Source organism: Piliocolobus tephrosceles, chromosome 13 (assembly GCF_002776525.5).
Source record: "Piliocolobus tephrosceles isolate RC106 chromosome 13, ASM277652v3, whole genome shotgun sequence".
NCBI classification, from domain to species: domain Eukaryota; kingdom Metazoa; phylum Chordata; class Mammalia; order Primates; family Cercopithecidae; genus Piliocolobus; species Piliocolobus tephrosceles.
The window spans coordinates 99,995,518-100,014,638 of NC_045446.1; the positions used below are offsets into that span (position 1 = coordinate 99,995,518).

The window sequence follows — 19,121 nt, forward strand, 5'->3', positions numbered from 1 at the left end:
GGCACTAAATATATATATCAGATTCTTCTAACCCTTACCATACTCCCTTGGGTAACTAATTATATTCCCATTTTATACGTAAGGAAATTAAAAATTGGACAGATTGAGCTAAATTAACAAAAGTCACCCAGATTAGTGGCAGAACCAAGGTAAGAACTTAGTTTGACCTTAGAACTCATGACCACATAATACTATGCTCTGGTCACATTAATTTAAAAACAACAGTAATATCAGTGCCTTTTTCTTCCAACAACTCTACCAACATTCTTTGCCTTGTTCCAAAACGAATTTAATGATATCTTATTATGCAGATACTGTCAAATGTAACAAAATACACTTACTGGTTTTGGCATTTTCTTTCTCTTTTTGTTACCTTCTTTAAAAATTCTTCACTTCTATGAATTATGTTGTCACTTTCTGTTAAAAAAAAAAAGCATAATGTATTATCTTTTTATATAAGGTTTCTGTTTTAACTATAATTTGCATAAGATATAAATTAAAATATTTGAAAAGGTGGATTTAAAGTAACAAGGAGTGATTTCATTCAAATTTTCAATGTCTTCTACTAGCATTGCACATTCCCTAAAAAGACTAAAATCCAAGATTAAAAATACCGCACATCTCAAATAACTTGGTATAAACACATTGATCTACCAGAAGTTTTAATTTAATTACAGACAACAAAGAACAAGGAAACATCATTGCTTAGAGCCCAGAAGCTCGCTCTCTGAGTCAGGCTCATCTCTGTATCCAGGATGTTAGAGAAAGGAACAATAAAAGTGAGGACAGATGGATTCAGATTCTGAAGAGCTCAAGAATACTTTTTCAATGTTTTTTTTCTGTACTGCCAAAAACAAAAGGAAATTCTGATTAATGTAATCTACAAAAAAATGGAAGAAACTAATTTTTATTTTTTTAAAGACAGGGTCTCATTCTGACATTCAGGCTGGAGTACAGTGGTGACATCACAACTCACTGCAGCCTAAGCCTCCCAGGTTCAAGTAATCCTCCTGCCTTGGACTCCCGAGTAGCTAGGATCATGAGCACATGCCACCATGCCCAGCTAGTCTTTTTATTTTACTTTTCCGTAGAGGCAGGGTTGCCCTATGTTGCTCAGGCTGTCTCAAACTCCTGGCCTCAAGCAGTCCTCCCAACTGTGCCTCCCAAAGTGCTAGGATTACAGGCATGAGCCACAGCACCTGGCTTATTTTTTCTTCTTGTAAGTTTGAAAATATGAATAAAGAAAAATATAAATAGCTTATTCACCCAATGTGTATGAAACAGGCAAAACTCTGCACACTAACAACACGCATTCAGCTAGACACAGCGGCTCACATTGGTAATCCCAACACTTTGGGACCTGTAATCCCAGTACTTTGGGAGGCCAAGGTGAGAGGACTGCTTAAGCCCCAGGTGGCTGAAGCTGCAGTGAGCAGTGATCATACCACTGCACTCTGGCCTGGGCAACAGAGCAAGGTCCTGTCTTAAAAACAAACAAATAAACAAACAAAAAAAGTTATTGATTGCTGTTTAAGAAGCCATAACTAAGGCTGGGCATGGTGGCTCACGCCTGTAATCCCAGCACTTTGGGAGGCCGAGGCAGGAGGATCATTTGAGGTCAGGAGTTTGAGACCAGCCTGGCCAACATGGTGAAACCCCATCTATACCAGAAATACAAAAATTAGCTGGGCATGGTGGCAGGTGCCTATAATCCCAGCTACTCAGGAGGCTGAGGCAGGAAAATCACTTGAACCTGGAAGGTGGAGGTTGCAGTGAGCCGAGATTGTCCCACTGTACTACAGCCTGGGCGACAAAGCAAGACTGTGTTTCCAAAAAAAAAAAAGAAAAGAAAAGATGCCATAACTAATAAAAGAGAAATTCTCTATAAGTTGTAATAAAAATGAAATTTAGGTAAGGCCATTTCCCAAATTCTACTCAATCGCAAGTAATTGATTACCAATAAACCTCTTCAGAGGAAACTTCCTCCTGAGATTTTTTTCTTTTTTTTGAGATGGAGTCTTGCTCTGTCGCCCAGGCTGGAGTGCAGAGGTCGCAGTGGTGCAATCTTAGCTCACTGCAACCTCTGCCTCCAGGGTTCAAGCGATTCTCCTGCTTCAGCCTCTGCAGCTGGGATTACAGACATCCACCACCACACCCGGCTAATATTTGTATTTTTCGTAGAGAAAGGGTGTCATCATGTTGGCCAGGCTGGTCTCAAACTGAGCTCAAGTGATCCGCCGCCCTGGTCCTCCCAAAGTGCTGGGATTACAGGCATGAACCACTAGGCAATGAAATTCTGTTGGAGGTATAAACCCCTCATTTCTTAATTCTTATCATTTCCTAGCTTATTCCCATCTACACTCACCTACCTTCATGAACCTAAATGTATTTCAGTCCAATTTTTAAATTCTATACCCTTTTTTTTTTTTTTTTTTTTTGAGACGGAGTCTCGCTCTTTCACCTGGGCTGGAGTGCTGTGGCCAGATCTCAGCTCACTGCAAGCTCCGCCTCCCGGGTGCACGCCATTCTCCTGCCTCAGCCTCCCGGGTAGCTGGGACTACAGGCGCCGCCACGTCGCCCGGCTAGTTTTTTTTTTTTTGTAGTTTTTAGTAGAGACGGGGTTTCACCGTGTTAGCCAGGATGGTCTCGATCTCCTGACCTCGTGATCCGCCCGTCTTGGCCTCCCAAAGTGCTGGGATTACAGGCTTGAGCCACCGCGCCCGGCCTGTTCTATACCCTTTTTTCATCCCAACTACTATTACTGCCTTAGTTCAGGTCTTATCATCTCAGGTCTTGATTAAAATAGCCTCCAGGCCAGGCGCAATAGCTCACATGTGTAATTCTAGCAATTTGAGAAGTGGGAGGATCACTTGAGCCCAGGAGTCTGAGAGGAGCCTAGGCAACAGGACAAAACCCCATCTCTACCAAAAAACAAACAAACAACAACAACAAAAAACTAGCCAGGCATGGTGATGGAAGGATTGCTTGAGCCTGGGAAGTGCAGGTTGAAGTGATCTGAGATCACCAATGCACTCCAGCCTGGGTGAGAGAGCAAGAACCTGTCTCAAAAAACAAACAAAAAATGAGCTATAACCTATTGGTTCAGCAAAATTGCTTCATCTCACATTTCATAGAACAATTTTATTCAAATTCTTCACACATATATAAGACATGTGTGTCTGCATCAAAACTTTGGCCATTTTTTGAATCATAGTAGTTTAGATTACATAAGCATTTGTTTCAATCAGTAATAGGATCACTAAAAGTTTTATCCCAAGCTAAAATGGTTTGTCCTAAGTTACATGAGCAATAAATGGCCAAACTACAAGTTTTTTGACACCTAGCATCCAGAGTTCTACAATATATCAGCCTGTCTTCCTCTTTTTTGATATGAAAAGACTGCTAACTAATTTCATTTGTAGAAATATACTTGAAGAAAATATTAACAAATATGTATAATGCTACAAGTACAAAGACTAATGATAGTACAATTTATAAAAGTATATATAAAACTGGGAGTTTAGCTAGGTCAATCATGGTATATCTTAGGATCCACAAGATCACAATGCAGCCCATTAAAATGTTATAGAAAAATACTAAATGACATAGGAAGATATTCACAAACCATTAAGTATAAAGGTAGGTAATAAAACCATCCATAGTAGCTAGGCATGGTGACTGACACCTATAATTCCAGCACTTTGGGAGGTCAAGGCAGGAGGATCACTTGAGGGCAAGAGTTCAAGACCAGCCTGGGCAACACAGAGAGACAGTGTCTCTACAAAAAATAAAAATAAACCAGGCATAATGGAGTGCACATGTAGTCCTAGCTACTCAAGAGGCTAAGGCAGGAAGATGGCTTGAGCCCAGAAGTTTGAGGCTGCAGTGAGTTATGATCATGCCACTACAATCCAGCCTGGGCAACAGAGCAGGACTCTGTCTAAAATCTAAAAAATAAAACATTAAAAAAAAACCCATAGAATACCATCACTTTTAAAAAAAAAAAAGGAATGAATGAAAAGACCAGAATGTTTATATTCTAAAATATTAACAGGCTTGAAGAATTAAAATGAAATCTGTAAACTTGTAAAATGAAAATGTAGAGGTTTTGTAATAAACTAATTTCTTTTTTTTGGAGATGGAGTCTCGTTCTATCACCCAGGCTGGAGTGCAGTGGCGCGATCTTGGCTCACTGCAACCTCCACCTCCCAGGTTCAAGCGATTCTCCTGCCTCAGCCTCCCAAGTAGCTGGGATTACAGGCGTGCACCACTACATCTGGCTCATTTTTGTGTTTTTAGTAGAGACGGGGTTTCACTATGTTGCCCAGGCTGGTCTTGAACTCTTGACAACAGGTAATCCGCCTGCCTCAGCCTCCCAAAATGTTCACAGATATGAGCCACCACACCCAGCCTAAAAAACTGATTTCTTACAATGAAAAAACTGAATTATTCTAAATAAGTAAACTAAAGTTGGACCCATAACTTCACAATGTCATTTAATAAAATGTAAGTAAGTTAATATTTTTTCTCAAAAAGAAAGCAGGAGCAGTGGCTCATACCTGCAAACCCAGCACTTTGAGAGCCTGAGACAGGCGGGCTGCTTGAGCCCAGGAGTTCAAGACCAGCCTGGAAAACATAGCAAGACCCCGTCTCTATGTTTTTTAAAAAATAATTAAAAAAAAAAAAAGATACTTGAAAAAAATTCTAGTTTTGGAAGAATAACATAATATGACTAAGAAAGATGTATAGGTTATAATAAAAACAGATAAATATATTTTATTTTAAATCGTTACATAGGTAAAATAAATACCAAAATAAAAACCAGCAGAAAAATTTGCAACAGTATAATAAAGCTGTTATGCAAAGTAATCAAATGGTTAAACATATAAAGATATTGCTCAGATTCCACTCTGTAAACAGTTCAATTAAGAAACTTCGCCAACAAATCTTGTGTTAAAAAAACACACAAATGTTCTACTGATTAAAACTACAAGTGTTTTACCAACGATATACTCATTAAACCAGCAAAAGAAATATTAATTATTCATAGCAAGGTTGACAAACAACGTTGGCAAACAAGTAGATAAGTATTGTAAGTATCACCATATATTGGCTCCACATTTCTATAAAGTAGAGAATACATAATGAAAGCTATACAGCTTTCTTCAATATGAAATTCTGCTTTTGTAATAAATCTCCTAGAAGATATTTCTTCCCCCAAACTAAATATAAAAGAAAGTAATCTGGATCAAGATATTCACAGCAGCATTCTTTACAATAGCCAATGATTACAATAACCAAAGTAATGTTGACGCTATCTGATAACATTATGGACTACTCCGGGGTTGCGGGAGATCTTTTATTTGTTTTTTGGTATTATTAAAACAAACTGTGTGAACATTTAGGTAAGGTAAAGTGGAGAGGCAGAATATGTAACCACCCATCCATCAACACAGAACAACACAGGTATTATTAAAAATGGTTGTCTGGATACACAGACACTTAGTACTTAACAGAGTTTTGTTAAGTCTCTAATTTTAAAAATCAGAGATGAGAATTTCAAAAACATATTTCATGAAATTGCTCATACATATTTTTTATTAGCTTATATAACACACAGATGTAAAAATTCTACCTTAAATTTTTCAGGACAAAGCTATGTACAAATGGTATTAAAACCTAAGTTTTTATACCAATTTAGTTATTAATGGAAAATATTTATATCAAGAGAATATTGTTGCTGGGCGTGGTGGCTCAAGCCTGTAATCCCAGCACTTTGTGGGGCTGAGGCAGGCAGATCACGAGGTCAGGAGTTCGAGACCAGTCTGGCCAACACAGTGAAACCCCGTCTCTACTAAAAGTACAAAAAATCAGCTGGGTGTGGTGTGTGCCTATAATTTCAGCTAATCGAGAGGCTGAGGTAGGAGAATCGCGTGAACCTGAGAGGCGGGGGCTGCAGTGAACCAAGATTGTGCCACTGCAATCCAGCCCGGGTGACAGTGTGAGACTTCATCTCAAAAGAAAAAGAGAATATTGTTTAACCTCAATGAGACATTTCTGGCTAGGCATGGTGGCTCATGCCTGTAATCCCAGCACTTTGGGAGGCTGAAGCAGGTGGATCACTTGAGGTCAGGAGTTCGAGACCAGCCTGGGCAACATGGTGAGACCCTGTTTCTAGTAAAAATAAAAAATTGGCCGAACATGATGGCGCATGCCTGCAGTCCCTGCTACTCAGGAGGCTGAGGCAGGAGAATCACTTGAATCCAGGAGGCAGAGGCTGCAATGAGCTGAGATCACACCGCTACACTCCAGCCTAGGCGACAGAGTGAGACTTTATCTCTTAAAAAAAAAAGACATTTCTAGTCTATGAATATATTAGTATGCTTTTAATTGAAACTGGCATCTATTAGTAGCAGAATAGATAATTTCATAAAATGTCACATGTAAAACAAAGAAACCTAGATGCATATCCTGGGGTTCCATCTCTAACTTGAAACAAAACCTGGTCTTTCAAATCTTTCCTTTCCTCTATTAAAAAAAGCATAAAAATAATAATAAAAACTAAGTTGCCTAAACCATTATATATCAAAGACATATTTATATATCATATACTTCCACTCTTCCCTCATAAAAATTTACTCCCTCCTCCCCACTCTTAATTCTCTTAATTTTAATCTGCAAGTTTATTGGTTTAAACTTAATTAAACCAATTAAATTCAATTCTTAATTTTCTCCCACTCTTAAATGTCTTAAAGTGGTCTTGCCCTGCCTCTTTTCCATACCTACTCCTCCAAAAGCAACAAAAGTGCAGTCATGGCAGCAACAAACCCAGCAAGTCATGAGAGGTGCTGCCAGCCAGCAAACGTCTCCCATTTCAAGAAAACCACTCATATGAATAAGTACTCAAACACACTGCCACACATTAGAGACAAAATAGCCACAATAAACATTCTCTCCTTTGTCTTTTAACTCTGAGGGTAACCCTCAAACAGTCTCCTTTCTACCTAACACAATGGAAAAACAGCCTCACGCTTAACACATTGAGCTCCGTTAAGTCAGTGGCACAAGACTCCCACCTGTCAGGTGGTAAAACAGGTGTTATAAAGTCTAGTCCATGCAGTGCCTGCACTGAAGCATCAATAATTCATAGCAGATTGCCTGATTTTACTTTTGAGATACTCTTTTTCCTAAGCCTAATTTTAACTATTTTAATTTTTTTCTGCCTTTTCAGACTTAGAAATGACCTCTGAACATAATTGTTATCTCTCCAGAGACCAAAATATTCCAAGAGAACTCCTCTGCCCATTTACTGGGAGAAAGCAGCACAACAAAGAACAGTATAAACTGAATAAGGCAACTCTGGCAGTCCAATCAACACAATAATGGAATCTACTAAAGAAGTTCTTAATCATTTTATTTTTCCTGCATGGGCCCTGCTGGTGAAGCCTATGAACTCTTTCCAAGAAAAGTATTTTTAAATGCATAAAATACATGCACAAAATACAGAAAATTACAAAAGAAACCAATTACACTGGAATATAATTATCAAAACATAAAAAACACACTAATATATATACTTTTTAAATACTTTAAGTAACAGTAACTTATTTTGAGACAGCTTTAACGTATTACAAAAGTATCTACTGTTTGTATTAGAAACAGTCTCTGGGCTGGGTGTGGTGGCTCATGCCTATAATCTCAACACCTTGGGAGACCAAGGCAGGAGGACGGCTTGGGGCTGGGAGTTCAAAACCAGTCTGGGCAATCTGCAAAAAACAAAAGAATTTGCTGTGTGTGGTGATGCGCATGTGTAGTCCCAACTATTCCAAAGGGTCACTTGAACCCAGGAGTGATGGTACCACTGCACTCCAGCCTGGGCAACAGAGTGAGACCCCATCTCTACAAAAAACAAAAATTAAATTAAAAAATAGACACAGTCTCTGGTACTGTACCGCTAATGCTAATGTCGTCTATATTCATAATAGAAGAAAATGTAAAAATAAAGATGTAACTTTTTCCCCATTCAAGGTCATAGGTCCCCAGGTTTAAAGCCTACACAAAGAATTATGATTATTATGCTGTTAGCTCAGTGTTAATAAATTTAACAACAAATAATAATGCACTTTTATCTATATAACGCCATGTCTTCCCTAAGTGAAGCAAAGAAGACAAGAATTTTTAGCTCCATTTTGCAAGTAAAGAAATAAGGCCAAAAGCAAGAAGGGTACAGAATACAGGGAGCATTTGTAGAATGTTCACTCTCCATTCTGCCTATATTTCCTAATCTTCACAATAACTGCCCTCCCCCCTTCCTGCCCAAGACAGGTGTTACAATCTCTCATTCTTCTAAAAAAGAAATTAAGATTCAGATAAATGACTTGTTCAATGTCAGGGGGCTACTTAACAAAGACAGAAGTTCATTGAAATCCTAGTCTTGGGCTCTTTTGATTATCTTACTCTACTTTTCTCAGGTACCATTCTAGACAAGTTCATACCAAACAATTACTAGGCCTTTTCAAGAAGTAGGCTACTAAAGCTCTCTCCTCTATTGTTATCAGGCCAAGAGACTACCTCTAAAGATGTTTTAAGTGCACATTAATAACTGGTATGATCATCTCTGTAAGTGGAATTCCTGTAAGGCTGAGAGGCAGTTTTAAATAAGATATTAAGTCTTGCTCATGTAGAAATGATTTCTGGTTTAATGATATTTTCAAGGAAATGAAATATTCAACATTTGAGTAATATACATGTTACTGAAAATGCATAGCAAATTTCTAAAATTTATAAAGCTGAACTGCAATATTAATACCAAAGTTTTACACTGAATTTAGGATCTCTTCTAAGAATTTTGTACATTTAAAAAGCAAAATCATATCTGTATGGTTCCTAAGGTGAACAGAAAATAAAATAATACCCTATCATTTGCAATTATTAAATACTAAAAGGTAAGAAAACTAAATCCAGTTCAACTTCCTCATTTCACTCTTAAGAAAACATTAAACATTCACATAAAAATGTTTAGAAATGGGAAAACAAAGACAGGTTCATGAAAGTCATTTATATAACAGGAAAGAAGCAAACACAAAATAATTCTCACAAATAATTCTACCCTTGATGTACTTTGAAACATCAGATATTAGAGCTTATTTTCAAAACAGAACAAAGTCAATATGTTTCTTACATGTCTTTATAATTAGACAATATTCTCTAATACAGTCAATGAGGCTATATGGAAGTTCTATTACCATTAAAAAATTAAGCTTCTAATTTTCTAGATATTAACGCCCTTTTCAGAAAAACTGATACAGTGCCTGGTTCAGAGTAGGGCCTCAAAATGTCTGTTGATTTTGTTGAATTAATCTTACACATAATACACATTTAAATTTTTCTGCTGATTAGTGTCAAGGGCAATAGTTTCCTCTCTTTTTTTATATTGTAAAATGACCAAGCTAATAAGCATCACTAAGAAGAGAGAACCAACATGAACATGGGGAGAAAAAAAGCTCTTTACGGCTAGGCGCGGTGGCTCATACCTGCAATCCCAGCACTTTGGGAGGTCGAGGCGAGTGGATCACCTGAGGTCGGGAGTTCAAGACCAGCCTGACCAACATGGAGAAACCCCATCTCTACTAAAAATACAAAATTAGCCAAGCGTGGCGCATGTCTGTAATCCCAGCTACTTGAGAAGCTCAGGCAAGAGAATCACTTGAATCTGGGGGGCCGAGGCTGTGGTGAGCCAAGATCATGCCACTGCACTCCAGCCTGGACAACAAGAGCAAAACTCTATCTCAAAAAAAAAAAAAACTCTTTACAACCAGGCCTCCCAAATTCAAGCCTTAACCATCTCTATCCAAAACTGCTTCAATAATTTCAATTAAGTTGACAATCAAATTAAAGGCCAGATAATCTGACATACTTAATGATAACTGTAATTACCATGCTGCTTGTTGATTAGATATAAATAGTAAGCTTTCCGGTGATACATACAAACTTTGCTAAATAACCAAACTAAGTTTTTACAGTTTTTCTAAGTCTAGAACCTATAAACAGCTTAACTATCAGGCGTCCTCACAATGGCTAAGAAAATTTAATCCAAGCCAAAGGGATCTAAAGTCAATTAACCACGGCTGAGATTTTCTATGTTCCCATTCTCCCTTTCACTCAGAGTCCTTATGTTAGCTGGTGCGGTGGCTCACACCAGAAATCTCAGCACTTTGGGAAGCCAAGGCGGGTGGATCACTTGAGGTCAGGAGTTCAAGACCAGCCCGGCCAATAAGGCAAAACCCCGTTTCCACTAAAAATATAAAAATTAGTCAGGCGTGGTGACCTGCATGGTGGTGTGCATCTGTAGTCCCAACCACTTGGGACGCTGAGGCAGTTGAATCGCCATGAACCCAGGAGGCAGAGGCTGCAATGAGCTGAGATCATGCCACTGCATTCCAGCCTGGGTGACAAAGTGAGACTCTGTCTCAAAAAAAAAACAAAAGTCCTAATGTTGCATTCATGTATCCACATTATTCCATGTACTCACCAGGACATTTTGTTATAAACACACCCACTCTGGTTATTAAAAGATTATCGGCTGGGCGCGGTGGCTCACACCTGTAATCCCAGCACTTTGGGAGGCCGAGGTGGTCGGATCACGAGGTCAGGAGATCGAGACCATCCTGGCTAACACAGTGAAACTCTGTCTCTACTAAAAATACAAAAAATTAGCCGGGCATGGTGGCAGGTGCCTGTAGTCCCAGCTACTCGGGAGGCTGAGGCAGGAGACTGGCGTGAACCCGGGAGGCGGAGCCTGCAGTGAGCCGAAATCCAGCCACTGTACTCCAGCCTGGGAGACAGCGAGACTCCACCTCAAAAAAAAAAAAAAAGATTATCAATTTACAAAAACAACACGAAGATTTAACAAAGAAGGAAAAAAAAAAGCAAGAAACATCCAGAACTCACATCACAGAAGACTGTACTTAAAACACTGCTGCAATGAGTATTAATTCATTTATACACACTACTGTGACAACACTTAACAGGCGCGGTGTGGCGGCTCACACTTGTAATCCCAGCACTTTGGGAGGCTGAGCCGGGAGGATCACTTGAGTCCAGGAGTTTAAGACCAGCCTGGGCAACATGGTGAGACCCCGTGTCTACAAAAAATAAAAAAGCTGGGAGCAGTGGCAAGCCCCTATAGTTCCAGTTACTTGGGAGGCTGAGGTGGAGGGATCACTTCAGCCTGGAAGGTCAAGGTCACAGTGAGCTATAATCAAGCCACTACACTCTGGCCTGGGAAATACAGACACTATCTCAAAAAGAAGAAGAAGAAAAAAAAAAAGCACTTAACACACTTTATGAATACAATATGGCACATCTATCTTCCCATTAGCATGAGAACTCCTCAGTATTTTACTCATCTTTCCATTCTCAAATGCAAAGAGTATGTGGCATATAATAATTGTCTGAATGTACAACTGACACCTTAAAGCAGTGGTCACCAAACTTTTTCTGTAAAGGGACAGTTAAGTAAACATTATAGACTTTGTAAGCCATACAGTCTCTGTTGAAACCATCCTACTGTTGTAGCAGGAAAGCAGTCATAGATAATATGTAAACAAGTAAGCTATGATGTGTTCAAATAAAACTTTATTTACAAAAGCAGGCAACAGGCTGGATTTAGCCCATGGACCACTATTTGCCAAGTATTTTAACAGGAATCAACACTTTTCCTTTCCTAATTTAACTGAAGTTGGTACCTAGAAAGATATGAGCTCACTACATATGACTACCTGTAACGGATCAATTTCAAGTATGACTTTGGATGGGGGTAAAAAAGAACCGAAGACATGTAATATAGACGAATAATGAAAATAACGGGGCTGGGTGCGGTTGCTTGCACTTTAGGAGGCTGAGGCAGGAGGATCACCTGAGGCCAGAAGTTTGAGACTAGCCTGGGCAACACAGTGAAACCGTATCTCTAAAAAAAATAAAAATCAGCCAAGCATGGGGGTATGCATATGTAGTCTTAGCTACTCCAGAGGCTGAGGTGGGAGGACTGCCTGAACCCTAGAGTTCAAAGCCCTGGAGTTTGTGGCATGGTGCTATGATCATGACACTGCACTCTAGCAGCAGAGAGGTGACAGTGAGGGAGAGAAGGAGGGAGACAGGGAAAGAGGGAGGGACGGAGGGAGGAAGGAAAAAGAAAAAAGAAGTAAAGAATCTATTGGGAACAGAGTTGGAAGAAAGAGCAATTCTGTTACCCTTGCCAGTTGACTGGTTAGGTATGGAATGTGCCCCAATCCTGGCCAATGAAACTCAGAAACATCTGCTTGGGGGTTTCTAGAAACAGTTCCTCTTATTCCTTTGGATATTGCTCTGTCTGGATGGGATGCAGGAGCCAAAATGGGGCAAGGGGCTCACTGCAGGCTTGACCTCCCAGGCTCAAGTGATCCCCCAACCTCAGCATTCTGAGTAGCTGGGACTACGGGTCCACACCACTGCTCCTGGTTCCTTTGCAGCAGCCAAATTGATACGGGGAAGCGCAGTCTTAATATGAAGTTAATGGGGAAAATCACAGGGAAGAGAGTTGGAAAGAGGAGTTCTTGATGTCATTATTTAACCATTCTTGAGCCTCTGGACTTTTAGCATGTAAGACATTAAATTCTGGCCAAGCATGGTGGCTCACACCTATAATCCCAGCACTTCGGGAGGTCAAAAGTCCAAGGCAGGAAGTCCCAGGCAGGATGATCATTTGAGGCCAGGAATTAGAGACCAGCTTGGGCAACATAGGGATACCCCATCTCTACGAAAAGGTTTTTGAAAAAATTAGTTGTCTGGGCACAGTAGTTCACACCTGTAATCCCAGCACTTTGGGAGGGCCAGATCACTTGAGGTCAGGAGTTTGAGACCAGCCTAGCCAACATGGTAAAACTCTGTCTCTACTGAAAATAGAAAAATTAGCTGGGCCTGGTGGCATGTGCCTTAAATCCCACCTACTATGGAAGCTGAGGCAGGAGAATCACTTGAACCCTGGAGGCGGAGGCTGCAGTGAGCTGAGATCACGCCACTGCATTCCAGCCTGGGCAACAGAGGGAGATCCTGTCTCGAAAAAAAAAAAAAAAAAAAAAAGCTGGGCAGGGTGGCACACACCAGTGGTGGCAGCTACTAGGGAGACTGAGGTGGGAGGAACTTAAAGGATCACTTGAGCCCAGGAGGTCAAGGCTGCAGAGAGCTGTAATAGCACCACTGCACTCCAGCTTGGGTAATGGAGGAAGACCCTGTTTTTAAAAAAAAATTAAGAAAAAAATGACATTAAATTTCCTCATTGTTTAAACCGATTGGAGAATTTTCTGTTATTTGATGCCAAAGCATCTAAAATGACCTAAGGGCTCAAAACTGAAGAGTGCTCACTTCACAAATTTACCTGCAGTCAGTCCTAGCTGACTTAAACTTTTCACAAATACATTTTTAAAAAAGCATTTAACATCCTGAAAGCCATAGAGATTATCTACAACTCAGAAGAAAACAGTCCATTATCTCAGTTACTAATACTGAAGTTCATAGCTTTATAAATTCCATAATCTTAGAGAAAATAAACAATGCAGTACCTGTTTCTTCAACACTGTATCTAAAATATCCTTTCTTTTTTTTTTTTTTTTTTTCTTTTTTGAGACGGAGTCTCACTCTGTTGCCCAGGCTGGAGTACAGTGGCCAGATCTCAGCTCACTGCAAGCTCCGCCTCCTGGGTTGACGCCATTCTCCTGCCTCAGCCTCCCGAGTAGCTGGGACTATAGGCGCCTGCCACCTCGCCCCGCTAGGTTTTTTGTATTTTTTTAGTAGAGACGGGGTTTCACCGCGTTAGCCAGGATGGTCTCAATCTCCTGACCTCGTGATCCGCCCGTCTCGGCCTCCCAAAGTGCTGGGATTACAGGCTTGAGCCACCGAGCCCGGGCCTAAAATATCCTTTCAACAGGATGTTTTTTCTAAGGAGTTGGCAAACTTTTTTCGTTAAGAGCAAGATGTGGATTATTTCCCACACCAAATCATAAACCTTCTGTTTTTAAAAGACACCATTTCTCATTGTCAACTATATGCCATATGCTAGAAATAAAACAAATAGTAAACTTCATCTTCAATCATTAATCAAGAAAATCTGTACACAAATCTGCACATATACAGGCTTAGGAATTAGCATAGGGAATTCTATTGTGTGCTTTTATTCAAATGATGAAAACATGAGAAATATGATTTACTCAATGTTTAACACAAGTTAATAAGCATCCTTTCAATGTCTGTTACAATTTCACCCCATTTTAATAAGACTTTAAATTCACAAATAAGGGATATAAAGTATATGTTTATCCCTGCATACCTACTGGCATTTTCCGTAAACAAGGAATTGCCAACAGCAGCTACCTATGGAAAACAGGACTGGAAAAGGGGCTGGGGTGTTCTAGGGAGTAAGGAGAACTTTGACCTTTTCCTTTACATTTTTCTGGGTTTTTAAACTTTGCCATAAAATATATGACTTTTATAGTTTTTTTTAAAATGGCTTAAACTATACATTCAATATAAATGTTAAGATATATACCAGAAACTTAAAGTAGGAAAAGCAGGATTTCTCTAAAATAGGCTAGAAATTCAGGAACTCTCTGGGGCCAGATTGGACACCTCTACCACCAAAGAGGTGTGCACACCCTGGCTGCAGCAATCAAGGAAGTTACCAGAACAGCCTTAACTGGATCAGTAATGCCCTGAGACTTACAATAAGGGTGGAGTCCATAGCCACCCAATCCAGCTCCACTGAATCTTGTACCCCAGGGACAGTATCAGTTAAGTACCACCTGCCAGCTCGTGGTCTGCAGGAAGGTCCCTGACACCCAAGAGTGACTTGGTTGACTTCCCAGATTCACAAAAGTAACATGAAATTATATTTAGCTACACCTTACAGATAAACTCCACCAGCATGGCTCAGTCTTCACAACCTCAATAAAACATATTTTTTTAGACTTTGGTCTACAGGAAATATTGGTTAAAATTTGACCCCGTTTTTAAACATTAATAGCATAAATTAAAATGCATTAAATTAAAAATGGTTGAAAAAACAAGATTCTCACCATCATTCACCATTTCAGACTCTACTATATCAGATCACACAGAGTAGGTTAAAAGATTGAGAACTGAAAGCAAAATAAAAACATATAAAGACTTTCACTTCAACAGCCTGCCAAAGATAAAAAATGAACAATAAAATCCAATTCTGGCCGGCACAGTGGCTCATGCCTGTGATCCCAGCACTTTGGGAGGCCGAGGCAGGCAGAATTACCTGAGGTCCAGGAGTTCCAGACCAGCCTGGCCAACGTGGCAAAACCCCGTCTCTACTAAAAATGCAAAAATTAGCTGGGCATGGTGGTGCACGCCTGTACTCCCAGCTACTCAGGAGGCTGAGGCATGAGAGAATCACTTGAACCCGGGAGGCAGAGGTGCAGTGAGCCGAGATCACGCCACTGCATACCACCCTGGGTGACAGAGTGAGATGGGCTGACAGGACAACTGGATTAAAATAAGCATCAGTTTCATTAAAAAGGACTAACTTGAAGATAAATCTTTTGACTCCAGCTCTTTAGAGGATCTAAAGTGAACTTGATGGACAGTGGAAGAAATCACAACATGGAATTCCTGGAGTAAAAATGTATTGACTCCAAAAAAAAAAAAAAAATCCAATTCTTCTCTTGGGAATAGTAAACCAATAAACAAAAAACAACGCGTTCCCCATCCCGGAGACCAATGAGACTCAGCAAGGGAGGGAAAGAACAGCAAAGTCTGTCATTTCTTAGCATCAAAAGAAAAGTAATTAAATTGAGTTTCAGTTAATTAATCACAATTTCCAAAAAAAAAAGGACAGACTCAACGTATTTTCCCTACACCCAAATTAATTACATCTATTGTACAACTACTTCTGAGCCTCTCCTACATACTCTTCCATGTGTGTGGATACAGGAGTGAACAAAACATTTTATGTGTTTCCTAAGGTCAAGAACTCAACATTTTTTCAGTGCCATAATCAAATTCTGTCTCATTTAAATAAAACTGTAAAGAATGCCAATGTCTATTCATTCCTTACTAATATACCAACTGTTTATTAAATTCCATCATATATAAAAAAGCGATTAAGCAAAGAAATAAAGTCATTGCAATCCTCTTTACAGTATACGATTAACTTCAAAAGGAATGTTTTACATGTTGCTGTATTTGAAGTAAGTATTATTAGTCTCTGGAAGATAAAGTACACTGGGGAAAACAAAGGAATTCTGAAAATAAAAAACTGCAATCCTGAATATTAGTCTCCTTTCTCAAATCCAGTGATGCTGTTTTGGCAAATGGATCAAGCCATTATTTATCCAGCAACATGAACGGGGTAATTGTTCCTTCTTAGCTCCATCAGTCATATAAAAGAGTATTTAGTGTTCCAAAAAAAAAAAAAAAAAAAAAAACAGAAGTATGCTCCGTAAACAATAGATTGCAATGTCTATGTCAAAGTACTCGTTTATCAAATAAACCCTTATCATCTTAGGCTTTTATATTTACATCCTGCCAGTGTTAGTGCCACAAGACTGCCATCGAGCTCCTCAGCAACGTGTCTTCCACCAAAATCTCAACTGGATTTTAAAATATATTTTTGTGAAGTTGATTTTTAACACACTTCCAACCTAATAATTACTCTTTAAGAAAAAAAAAAACACACACACCAAATATTGGGAATGTTTGAAGAAACATGACATCTGTTTAGGAAGCGATGTAGTCTGTTTAAACTGAAAAAAAAAAAAAAATTGCACTGCCCCCTTTCAAACTTAGTCCGGGAACTGAGCTTAGAATCCTTTAAAGGAAAAGAGGGCTATCATGAACTGAACTTGTCTGGTGGGGTCTGAGACGCCAAAACTGAGCGGCCTCAAGGGCCCGAGAAAGTTACGGGGCTCCGAGAGCTGCAACAGCAGCAGGGAGAGCTGCGGACGGGAACCGCGGCTCTGGCCTGGCGGGTGCTGGCGGTGGGAACGGCTGGCGCCCCAAACCCTGTCATGCAACATCCCCTTTGCCACTGGGGCGGAACGCACGCTGTCTAGCAATTCAACACCCCTCCTTTCAAACCGGAGGCCGGGGGACAAGTTCTAATAAATGCAAAATCGAATTCTACCTACGCTGAATATCTGGATTTTCAAACAACCCTTGGGACGACGCCAGCCTGGGCCCGGGGCCCAGTCCAGGCAGCGGTAGCCCACCGTCCCCAGGGCGCGGGGGTCCGAGGCCGGCGCTGAAGGCAGACCCCGCGCCCCGAGGAGAGGAGAATCGCGCGGCGGCAAGGGTCGACTTTGGCCCGGCAGGCACGTTCGGGCCGCGGCTCAGCCACGACTCGGGCAGGGCCTCGCGGCCCCCGCCAGCCCGGGTAGGAGCCTGGCCGACCGGGCCATTACCACGGTGGCGCCTCGACCAGAGGGGCGCGAGCGGAGGCGCGCCAGGCCCTGGCGGCGGCGCCACGGCCGAGCAGCGCGGGCCCCGCAACTTCTCGCCGCCACCTCAGCGTCTCCGGAGGAACCGGGAGCGGGGAGTGGGGGAAGGGAGGGCGCCGCGGCTTACCCGGAGAGAGGGCGGCTTCTGCCCGCCGGCGTGTGGCTGGGGCGCTGCGCGCGGCGCGGCTGCGGCAGGGAGGGAGAGGCGGTGGTGCGAGCGCTGGGCCGCGGGAGACGAGAGGGGCCGCCGCCACCGCAGACAGCTCCGCAATATGGCCGCTCGGCGCCTCCTCGGGGAAAAGGCGGGGCTGCCCGGCGCCCCCCGCCTCCCTCTGCCGGCCGGCCGGCCTGCCTCGCGCCGCGGCCCGAGCGCCAACGCCGCAGCCGGGGGCCGCCCGCGCCCCGCCCCTCCCGCGGGCTCGCAGCCGCAGGCCTGGCTCCGGGCGTGGCCGGGGGTCGCGGTCTAGGGCCGGCCAACGCGAGGTAGGGAGGCTGCGGGCTCGGGAACCCCCAGGGAAATAGGACGAACGCGCCGAAGGGTCGAGACCTTCTGGAGCGCGCTGGGCTCGAGGGAAGCCTGCGGTCGAGGGAAGCGGAGCCGCCCAGCCCTAAAGCTCGGAGTGTGCCCGCCGCCTCCCCAACGAGTGGAAACTTGAAACTCCCGCTGGTGCCAGCAAACTCACTGAGGGCGTTGCCGTCGCCCCCAGAGGAGGAATTCTTCCCAGAGGGAGCCGGGGACCAAATGGAGCGTGAGACTTGGCTGTTAGGTTTGAAGATCCTGGACTGGGAGAGAGAAAAGGGCCTACCTGAGCGGAATTTAGATTTGCAAAAAGAACGTTTACATTGTTTTGGCAGGTTTTAACCAACTAGAAAACCTTAATTTTTCAGCGACAATTTTAAAACTTCACCAAAACCTCAATGGATAAGACCCCAAATCAGGAGTGCAAATTTTAATCCAAGCAAGGAGGTGTGATAATTTTTTATTATCAACGACATGCTTTGGCAATTGGAAGGAGTGGGTTAGCAAGAAAAAGTTGGAAGTAGGGCCCCAAAGCGCCGCCAAAGCTACATAATTCTGGATTTAGAGAAAGTTAGGCGTTCAATCTTAAGACTAAGTCTAACCCACTCACTTTAGTTAGTGGCTGAGATGAGACAGGAAGCTCCTGATTTCTGGATCAGTCTTCTGTCATCTAATCCATGTCCCCTCAGCATTGTCGGATGGGATGATTCAGGGAGCAAAACTTGCTATTAATATACAAACAGCAAGCGCACAAAATCAGATTCGCCTGGCTTGCCCTGTTTGCAATAGTTTTTTTGGCTTAGCTTTTGTGAACAAACCTTAGATTCAAATTACAAAACTGAGTATATGTCCTTTTATAGGACAAATAACTCCTATACTTCCTGCCTTAGCATTTACCTTAGGTGAGACAGTAGCTTTTCCAGGAAATATCTGCAAATCACTTTCACTAGCCTGCCTCTCCAGTGAATTTCCACCATTGCCCTTTGAGACCTCTCTGAACAATTAAAAGCCCCCAAGAGACTCACGGGTTAAACTCAAGGGCCTTTGGATAGCAAATTCCTCAAGGATGAGAACCAGGTGTGTGCTTTGTAACCAAATAGGTTCTT

At 41.7% G+C, this 19,121-nt stretch overlaps 1 protein-coding gene across 3 annotated transcripts in view; it reads right to left on the bottom strand.

Moving 5' to 3' along the window:
* RDX (radixin) overlaps window positions 1-17,875 on the bottom strand; it is a 95,320-nt gene extending 77,445 nt beyond the window's left edge. Inside the window, exons 1-2 of one of the 3 annotated variants that reach the window (XM_023208200.1) lie at window positions 17,623-17,875; window positions 342-417 (exon numbers count right to left, since the gene is read on the bottom strand). In XM_023208200.1, coding sequence (XP_023063968.1) covers window positions 342-353 — 12 coding nt within the window. In that variant the 5' untranslated portion in view covers window positions 354-417; window positions 17,623-17,875. The remainder of the gene's footprint in view (window positions 1-341; window positions 418-17,622) is intronic. The other 2 variants (XM_023208202.1, XM_023208201.1) reach the window with 2 other exon arrangements.
* Window positions 17,876-19,121: the final 1,246 nt, after the last annotated feature.